The sequence below is a fragment of the Miscanthus floridulus genome, chromosome 9 (assembly GCF_019320115.1).
Source record: "Miscanthus floridulus cultivar M001 chromosome 9, ASM1932011v1, whole genome shotgun sequence".
In the NCBI taxonomy this organism is placed as follows: Eukaryota; Viridiplantae; Streptophyta; class Magnoliopsida; order Poales; family Poaceae; genus Miscanthus; species Miscanthus floridulus.
Window position 1 is genome coordinate 14,947,841 of NC_089588.1, and position 10,131 is coordinate 14,957,971.

At 49.4% G+C, this 10,131-nt stretch overlaps 1 protein-coding gene across 1 annotated transcript; it reads right to left on the bottom strand.

Moving 5' to 3' along the window:
• Nucleotides 1–1,431: 1,431 nt before the first annotated feature.
• Nucleotides 1,432–9,205, bottom strand: LOC136481407 (uncharacterized). The gene is made up of 2 exons (XM_066478757.1): nt 8,863–9,205; nt 1,432–3,867 (listed from the first exon to the last, which is right to left on the bottom strand). The coding sequence occupies exons 1-2, from the start codon at nt 8,867–8,869 to the stop codon at nt 1,757–1,759; spliced, it is 2,118 nt and encodes a 705-aa protein (XP_066334854.1). The 5' UTR covers nt 8,870–9,205; the 3' UTR covers nt 1,432–1,756.
• Between the last annotated feature and the right edge of the window lie 926 nt (nt 9,206–10,131).

Below are 10,131 nucleotides of genomic sequence, written 5' to 3' on the forward strand. Positions count from 1 at the left end.
GAAGTCAATGAAAGGTGAAACAATTGTACACGCATCAGTGTTTCTTGTTGCAAACAAAGATAGTATCACCATCAAGGCATTTCTTGATGCATATGGAGCAAAGTAGTACCCCCACAGCCCACGCACAGAGAGATTTAAGAACAGTAGCAGGATACGAGTTTGAGCAGCTCAATGGAACATCATTTACAGAACCTTGAACATCGCACCCAACAAATAACTTAAACATCGCACCCAACAAATAACTTAGTCAAGCTCAAAATGCTACTATGTAACCTCTATTCTAGAGCAGTTACAAATTTACCGACTGATTAACAGTTTAGACACTGATCACAAGAAAAACAAAATCATCCTGAAGCCCATTGTTTTTGAGGCGCCGCGGCGCGCCTCGCCGCGCCCGACCCCCTTCACAACGCCTAGGCGTTTGTGGCGGACGCCTAGGCGACGCCATACGCATATTGTAAGGCGTTGTAAGCTAGAATTTTATATACTAGTGCCTACTGGATGCTACATAAAAGAAAGCAAGAGCCTTATGTTTGAGGAGGCAGAGCAGAGAGTATAGCATATTCAGAGCAGACAGAGCAGAGCAAAGCCTAGCATAGCATATTCAGATTCAGAGCAGAGCTTGAGGAGGCAAAGCAGAGAGTACAGAGCAGCAGTACAAGCACTCAAGTAGAGCAGAGCAGAGCAGACAGAAGAGTGGGTGTCCAAGAAGCCCGCCTCCGCACTGCAGCTGCTGCCACGTCGTCGTCCACCCCCACCAGCAACTGCTCCTCTTCGCCGTCCTCCGACGACGCGTCCTCGTCCTGCCGCGAGTCCGCAGCTGAGTCCTCGTGCCCGTCCCCATCGCCGTCCGCCTCCCCCGAATCGTCGACGGTGCCGGAGATGCAGCAGCTGGACTTCAGCGAGGCGCCGTGGGACGAGGTCGCCGGCTTCGCGCTCACCAAGTTCCCGTCGTACGAGATTTGGAAAAGCAGAGTAGCAGCCGGCCGGTGGACACGAGCAGAGTAGCAGCCCAGCGGAGGTCAAGGTCCGTCCGCTGCCTTCTTTCTTCCTCTCCCCTCGCCCACACTCGCGGTCAATGACTCGCGCGGTCGATTTCCCACGCGAAGAGGCGCACGCGCGGTCGATTTCCAGCGTCTCTTCCGTTTCCCGCGGGCGTGCGGTCGATTCCCTGCGCGGCCGCGCTCTTTTTGGCGCCCTTCCCCTACGACCAGCATCCGGCGTCCGTGGCGCGGTGGTAGGCGTCCGCCCGACGCCATTCGCACCTAGGCGACGCCTAATCCTATGAGGCGGACGCCATACACGCTGAGGTCGTGGCGACCCCGACGCCCAGGCCATCGACCACGCCTTGTCGCCTAGGCGACGACTAGGCGACGCCTCAAAAACAATGCTGAAGCCTACCAGAACCGAATAAAATGGGACCAAAATCTCTGAAGGCAACCAGAACAGAGGCTCACCAATTTACCAAAGATTCACAAAATACATCATGTTGCTGATATCCTCAAGGATCTCCTGTATGAAGGGCTGAAGGCAAGACCACGGAATAGTAAACATTGACAGTGATCCCATTGAGGATAGCAGCAGCAGATTGCAACTTTGAAATACCCTTATATACAAGAAATGGTGTGAAACGATGGACAATACTATGACCTATGGACCTTTCACAAATAAATTATCTACAACAACAACAAAAGGTAATGGGCTGATCACTCTTGATCTTCCAAATTTTGGATTTGCAAGGGAATGTGCTGCAGTATTAACTTGAGGATGTGTCGACCTCCTTCCCATGATCTTCATTTATTGTTCTTCGCAGTCGTTTCAACCAGATCTCATAGTCCATTGGGTATGGAGTTCCACAAAGGCTGTCGACATAATCCGCAAAAGCTTTTAACACTGCTGAGATGTCGCCCAACTTCTGCTGTATAACTCTCCTCGACCATGATGTCTCCCTCCACTGAAGTGCACTTTCAACAGAGTCAAGCTCGGGGCAAACTCCACCACAAGAGAAATATAGAAGATAAATTAAACTTTCTGCGTCAGATGCTCCACATAGTTTTCCTTCCTGGAGTGCAAATGTAGATGAGAAGAATAGATTCATTACTGGCCGATCCCTATCTTCTAGGATAGCATGACCCCATCCAATAAGCACAAAATATGGATGCCTTGAACCATTATTGACACGGATCACATTCTCTGGCAGGATATCACCATGACGGATTCCTGCAGAAGCTGCGGCAGCAAGAGCCGATAAACAGTCATGGCAACATCTCAGAGCCTCCTCAACACCGAACAATCCATTCCGTATCAGATCTGAAATGGTCTCACCAACTGGTGAGGTGACAAGCATTGGAGTACTGCACCATGGATGACCACAACTTCCATTTGAGTTAGGCTTGTTACATGGGCCTGGATGGATGACCCGTCCAGAAGATACCATCTGTGGTATATATCTGCTAGAAATACATCGTTGCTTCATCACAGTCAGTACTTTGGTCTGCCTCTGTACTTGGTACCAGGAGTTCATATCCTCCCATGCTGGCTCCAAATGAGAAGGACTGGAGCCTACATACAGCAAATAGGTTCTCGTAGGTTCTTCTACAGGAGTAGAAGTATAAATAGGAGGATCACTGTCTGTTAGGATGTCATTGATTTGAAAACCTTTCTGTTTGTAAGCATCATCCATCAATACAACAGATCCTATTTCAAGCCTTAAGGTTTCATGTGGTTTCACATCAACAGCTGCTTCCTCCTGAACTTCGACAATTTCAGGAGAGTGACTTCGCTGTTGGAATCGAAATAAGCCATTCCCATTAGCTTGTCTATCAACCAAATGTCTTTCTGATCTTCGACTTTGTAGCCTTGAACTATGTTCCGTCGCCAGTTCATCGAGAGAATACTTAGGCTCTCCATAAAATTGGATCATTGAGTGAAATATTGCAATGAGAACCTGAAGGGTCCCAATGTCTCCCCAGTTAGCATTCCCAAGTTTGTTCCATACTCGATCTATGGAAGAAACTGAAATTTTGGCATGTTTCTTTATCCATTCAGCAGCACAGTCATAAACATTGTTCAGATCAAAATCCAGCTTGTTCAAATCACCTTGCACTTTTACCACTCCTCCAAACTGTGAATCAACAAGAAGCAAGTAAACACAGTCTGAATTGCGAAGAACAGTAGAGGATCTACCAAGGCTTCGAGATAGTAGGACACGCAAAGCAAAGAACAGTGCCTCCCCTAAGACAGCAGGAGATGGCTCCTGGTCACCCTGTGCGGAAACCATTCCGATATCAGGTCTCAACAAAGCCAACACGACAATATGATCCCATCTTCCTTGTGAATGCTTCAAATTCTTCAATAGTATAGCGGTTGCACAAACACCATCGAGTTTTCCACTGCTAATAGCCTTCTCAGCAGGATAAAATTTGGAGCTTGTGCTGTGTATACAGGCAACTGAGAATGGCATTGCTTCATCAGGACCCCAGAAAGTTTGCCACAATCCTTTAATGCCTGCATGAAGGAAATCCTCTAAAGCAAGATATGCAGTAGCTTCAAAAACATCTGATGTCGATGCATATAGAGCATTTGGCATCCGTACTAGCTGCTGAAAAGTAACACCCTCCAGAGCATAATCAAAATTCTGTAATTCTGTAAGGTCGAAAGGAACATCAAAAGCTGGCTTCCTGAAACCACAATCTTCACTGTGACCAGAGAACCAATCCTCTAGGCTTGAAGTTAAAAGTTCACTGTCCACAAACTTCCGGAGAAAATCTTTGCATGTTGATGATGAGAAATTACGGTGCCGGCCTCGTGATGAAGTACTAGACTTCTTTGGTGCTGAACCGACTGATAAATGGTCAGGCGATTGGTCTGCAAAATTGCGTCAAATCCCTCAGTTACTAAGTGTAAAGTTTGTACAAATGGATGTTCAAATAATATAATATGAAAACTTCAAGAAACTCTAGGATCCAAGATGAGCAATCAAAGGACAAGTAGCAGATAAACAATAGGGTACTGAAGATAGCAAGTGTAGCATGAAACAATACATCACAAGAAAATTTGGCACATAAAAGTTGCTCTACAAAGATGTCTACTTGGTTTAATCAATCAATACCTAAACACAATACCAATACAATCATATATGGGCATGACTTTTTTGGAGATTTTTCTGGATGTGCCCAACAAGTCCATACAAGTCAAAGCAAAAAGCATAGAGACTTAAATATGGATCCAATATTCAGGACGATCAGAGAACGTGTCAAGGGCGTCGGTGCACAAGGTAGCAGGCCCTTGACTACGAAGCTCATAGCTTGGGTTGGTAATGGCGTGGGGTTTATCCCCTGGACGCCCTATGTTGAAGGGGATGAGATTAAGATGAAGGGGATGAGATTAAGAGCAGCAGAGGTAGATTAGGAGATAACTTGTTTCTTGATTGCCTTCTCATAAGCTGATTACAGGGTATATATAGGACTGCCCAGCCCCTAGGCGCCAGCCACAAGCTCCTTGGTTCTCTCCCCATTAATCATCATTAATCTCTCATTAATTCTATCCTTTCCCCAGACTACTAATTGTCATTAACTACAACTGGTGCCCCCTTGGAGACTGCCCTGGCTGCGTCTCGAGCCTTGGAGCACCTTTGATATTGGCGCCCCCACATGACATCTACCCCTCCCACCAGTAGTAGTTAATGACAATTAGTAGTCTGGGGAAAGGATAGAATTAATGAGAGATTAATGATGATTAATGGGGAGAGAACCAAGGAGCTTGTGGCTGGCGCCTAGGGGCTGGGCAGTCCTATATATACCCTGTAATCAGCTTATGAGAAGGCAATCAAGAAACAAGTTATCTCCTAATCTACCTCTGTTGCTCTTAATCTCATCCCCTTCATCTTAATCTCATCCCCTTCAACATAGGGCGTCCAGCCCTTGACGAGCAGCTCGTCCTCGAGCTGGAAGCTTGGGTAACGCTTGGTGAAGCTGTCAATGTCCTCCCAGGTAGCGAAGGTTGAGGGCTCACCTTGCCAATGTATCAGGACTTGGCGGACGCCTCGGGCCAGCCTGGTGCGTGAGGCGCATTCGGGAACCGGCTGTGTGGCGCCATAATGCATAGGAGGTAGAGCCGGGGGGATGGCCGGGGGAGTGCCCACGAACTTCTTCAGGAGCCCGACGTGGAAGACATCGTGCAGCCGAGCGCGGGGAGGGAACTCGAGGCGGTAGGCGATGTCGTTGATGATGGCAGAGATGCGGTACAGCCCATAGTACTGGGGCCACAACTTCCCTTTGGTGACGCCATGGAGGGAGGCTGGGGCGCGATGGCGGAGACGAAGCCAGGCCCAATCCCCCACGCTGTAGTGAACATCATAGTGATGCTTGTTGTAGAACCGCTTGTAGACGTCCTGAGCTTGCTCCAGCCAGGCCCAGGCATCAGCCAGCATATCATCGCGTTCCGCCATGGTCTTGGCCACAGGTGACCCTGGTTTCACCCGGCTCATAGGAGCGGATGGAGGGTGGCTCACGGCCGTAGACGAGCTGGAATGGCGTGGTCTTGAGCGCGGACTGAAAAGCGGTGTTGTAGATGTATTCCGCCCATGGCAGCCAGCGCAGCCACTGACGGGGGCGATCGTCCAGCAGGGCTGGCAAGAGATCAGCCGCGCTGTACGTCCGTAGAGAGGGGCCGGTGCCCCCGGCGATGCCTGTCCAGCACACCCTGTGATCTCAGTGCCAGAAGGACATGGTGAGTGCGCCGAAATCCCAGAGGATCGGGCCAAGGGAGGCCAGCCACACGGTGCCGAGGACGACGTCGTAACCGGCCAGAGGAAGTGCGAAGAAGTCGGTGGAGAATGGTTCGCCGGCGAGGGAGAAGGAAACAGCACGGTAGACGCCGGGGCACGACACTCGTTCCCCATTCGCCACCGTGACCTTCATGTTGCCGCGGGGTCGGAGCTTGAGGGAGGTGCGTGCTGCTGCTTCCTCGGAGACGAAGTTGTGGGTGGAGCCCGAGTCCAGAAGGGCCAGTAAGGACGCCCCGCCCAGCTGGATGCAGACCTGCATGGTCTCGCTGGAGCGGACGCCTACCATGGCGAGTAGTGAGATGAGCGGGCTGGCAACCGTAGCATCGGTCTGCTCAGGATCGTCGTCGCCATCGGCCTCGGCCAGATCGAGGAGGAAGATGTGCTGGCAGACGCGGTTGTGACCCCTGCCAAACTTCTCGTTGCAGTTGAAACAGGGGCCCAAGCGGCGCCGCTCCTCCATCTCTGATTGGGACAGCCGCTTCACCTGGCGGCCCTCGACGGTGAGAGAAGGGGCGGCTGCACGGGGTGGGGGGCTGGCAAGGCCAGCTGTGGTGGTGGCCCCGGCAAGAGGCCGTGCGTGGCCTGCTGTGGCGCAGGCAGAGCTGGAACAGCGGCGGGGTAGTACTGCTCGCGCAGCTCCAGCTTGCGCGCGAGGCTCATGGCGATGACGAGGGACTGCGAGTTGTGGACTTCCACGTCGAGGCTGAGCGGCGGCTGCAGTCCTGCCATGAACGCTTGTACGCGCTGCGCCTCCGTGAGCATGCCGACGCGAGGAAGCAGCGCCTCGAAGCGGTTCTGGTACTCCGCTACCGAGCTTGTCCGCTTGCACACCATTAGCTCACCAAGGGGGTTGGAGCGGATCGGCGGCCCAAAGCGGAGGTTGAGGAGCTCGGAGAAGCGGTGCCAAGACGGCGTACCCTCGTCCTGCTGCACTTGGAGGAACCACATCTGGGCGCCGTCTTCAAGGTTGTATGACGCCATCCAAACTTGCTCCTCGGCTGCAATACGCTGTTGATGAAAATACGACTCACATCGGTTAAGGAAGGCCAGCGAATCGGATTTCCTGTCGAACTTGGGGAAGTCCAGCTTCTGGAACCGAGGTGGGCGGTCCCCGTGGTGGTCACCGTGGCCCGAGCCTCGCGATCCTGAGCCGGAGAACGCCGGTGGCTGCGCCTGCTGAAGAGCGGCGACCTGCTGTTGAAGGTCGCTGATGGTGGCGCTCATGGTGGTGGTGAGGGCCTGGATCATCTTGGCTAGGTCGGCGGTGGACGGCTCAGCCATTGGCAAGGATGTGGAGGCTGCTGAGGCGGTGGGTGAAGCAAGGGTTGATGGCGAGGTGGCTGCAGGGTTGGAGTGCGGGGCGGAGGTGGAAGAAGATCGCCGGCTAGCTAATACCAAGTTGTCAAGGGCGTCGGTGCTCAAGGTAGCAGGCCCTTGACTACGAAGCTCATAGCTTGGGTTGGTAATGGCGTGGGGTTTATCCCCTGGACGCCCTATGTTGAAGGGGATGAGATTAAGATGAAGGGGATGAGATTAAGAGCAGCAGAGGTAGATTAGGAGATAACTTGTTTCTTGATTGCCTTCACATAAGCTGATTACAGGGTATATATTGGACTGCCCAGCCCCTAGGCGCCAGCCACAAGCTCCTTGGTTCTCTCCCCATTAATCATCCTTAATCTCTCATTAATTCTATCATTTCCCCAGACTACTAATTGTCATTAACTACAGCTGGTGCCCCCTTGGAGACTGCCCTGGCTGCGTCTCGAGCCTTGGAGCGCCTTTGATATTGGCGCCCCCACATGACAGAACGAACACCAATCTACTAACAAAAATGACTTATCAAGTCAACTTGAATTTACCACAATGATCATTGGAATTAGAAAGCCAAGAAATACAGAGAATCAGAGATAACCAAATATGAGCAGTAACTTCATTTACTGGACAATAGAATTCTGAGTAACCAAATGTAGTAATCCCATCCTATCCTTCATTCCTTCTACAAAACTCTACATGAGCATATCCCTCACCATCACCATTACAAAACAAAAAGAAAAAGAAAAAAAATGAAACTTGATAGTCTGGCAGCAGCAAAGATTGTACCATGGTAACCACTGCTGCAAGGACACTATAGATGTTTACTGTTTAAAAAATATACGATACCAACTTCTGCTTTGTAGATATCAAATGACTGAAATTCCAAATGAACTGAATTGGCAGTCCTACATTTTGCAATCTTTACTTCATTTATATTGTGTCACAAGGGGACACAAGAACATAGCATTGCTGCTGACCGAAGTATACATGGCATCTATGCTTGAACACCACAAAAACTCAGAAACTTAGGCTGAATATGCAATGAATTCTAAAATGTGGTATATTATTCAACTAAACTTGTGATTGGGGAGCTGTGGATTTGTAATTTCCATAATACCATTTTCAAGCTAACCCACAGGACTGGAATGGACTTGCTTTCCTTTCTGCATAGAAAAATATACCCATCTCAATTTCGTTCACACACGATCCTGATTCCTGGAACCTAAAACTGACTAGGATACATTCCCAAAACTGAACTGGTCCAGCCTTAAAATAAGTAAAAACTTATCAGCAAGCACACATGAGCTGCAAAACATTCACAGCCCGCCTCATAGCATGCGAAACAGTTTACTTTCACCCTATATCAAGCTAACTAAAGACCCGCATCAACCACCGCATTCGAAGCTAAAATCAAAGGTTGGGATCCACTTAAGCTATACATTGGCAGTTGGCACTGCGAAAAATTAAACCTTTGCCTGCAGCTCTCCCAAATCGCACCGCCACATCCGCCCAAAAGAATCAAGAAAAATCAAAGAGCAAAACAAGCAATCCGCCCAGGATTTGTTGTGCTTCGACCAAGGTGCAGGCCCGAACCGTGGGGAGAAAAAAAAATCCGGGCGAATCGAAACAGCGCCGCCCAAACTGTTACAGCTCAGGGAAACCCCGCGGCAGATCTAGAACGGAAGCTATCAACTACCCCCCAAGAAGGAAACCAAGTCCAGCAGAGCGAGAGATGGGGGGAGAGGGGTCGCAGCTCGTACCTTCCATGAGGCGGCCGGGTCGTCGTCCTCGCCGGCGGCTAGATTGGAGCGGCTGCTGGAGCTGGAGCGGTAGGGCGACTACTCCCAACTGCCTCGGCGCAGCTCCGTGGTCGCTGGACGGCCGCCCCAGCCCCAAGAAAAGACATCCGTCGCCCTCCGGAAACAGACGGAAGGAGATGGAAAAAGGTGGGATTTTTATTTAGGGAAAATCGATCGGACTACTTCGGTTTCTTTCTTTCTTTCCACCGCTCCCCGAATTCCGGTGGTGAGCGAGCGACGGCAGAGCAGAGAGCTTGACTGGCTGGGACGCCCGTTCTCCCCCTTTTCCTCCCTCGACGGCTCGACTCGACCCCAGACGACCTTTTTTTTTTAACTGGGAGCAGAGCAGAGCTCACCTTTTTGTGCGTGCAGGTGCAGTGCAGTGTGGTTGAGTGGAGGAGGTGCCTGTGTGCGTGCGCTGTAGCTGAGCTGCGCTGTTTTGGGCTTTGCTTTTTCTTTGCGGGGTTGGCTGATTCGTATTGTTACTGGTTCGTGAAGAAAAACTGCTAGCTGGTTTATGTGAGAAAAAAAATACTATTTTAACTATAAATTTACGATCGTTTACGATGAGCCACAGCTGTTGGCCGGCTTGGCAGCAAAGATGAGATGACATGACATGTGCAATCAGCCGACGTTATTGAATCAGCTTAAATCAGCCAGTTTTTATACCCGTCGAACCCTCCGATAGATTATTTGGCTGTTTAGCATCCTCTGTGCAATGTTTAGAATGTCGTAATTCTGTCTGCCGTGAGTTTAAGGTGAGAATATATAATATTAATTTACAGCCTTGCAAATAGAAATTCAAAGAAACTGTCATTTACGGCTGACCACCCTAGTGCACAGCACACCCTGTCGAGTAACCATACAGTATGGAGGATCGGAAGCTGACTGAGATCGTATGGGCTCACATGGTAACAGGTCTTAGCACGCTAAAATTTGCCTCTTTTAAAAATAACTTTAAAAGGATTCATTTCTGAATTTTTGTGTTCATAAAATATAGGAAATTAAATTTTTTTATTAAATTGAAAATTCATCATAGGGTATAGAAATATGGTTATGCATACATACCAGTGCATTTGTTTCTTTGTATTGTGTGGATTTGATTTAAATTGAAAAAATTTGAAATGCTTTTGGAAATAAATTTAAAATGGCTTTGAAGTAAACGAAAAGAAAATTAGAAAATAAAAGAATTTAAAAAGTTGTCAAAATTATTTTTGAAAACTTACTAAA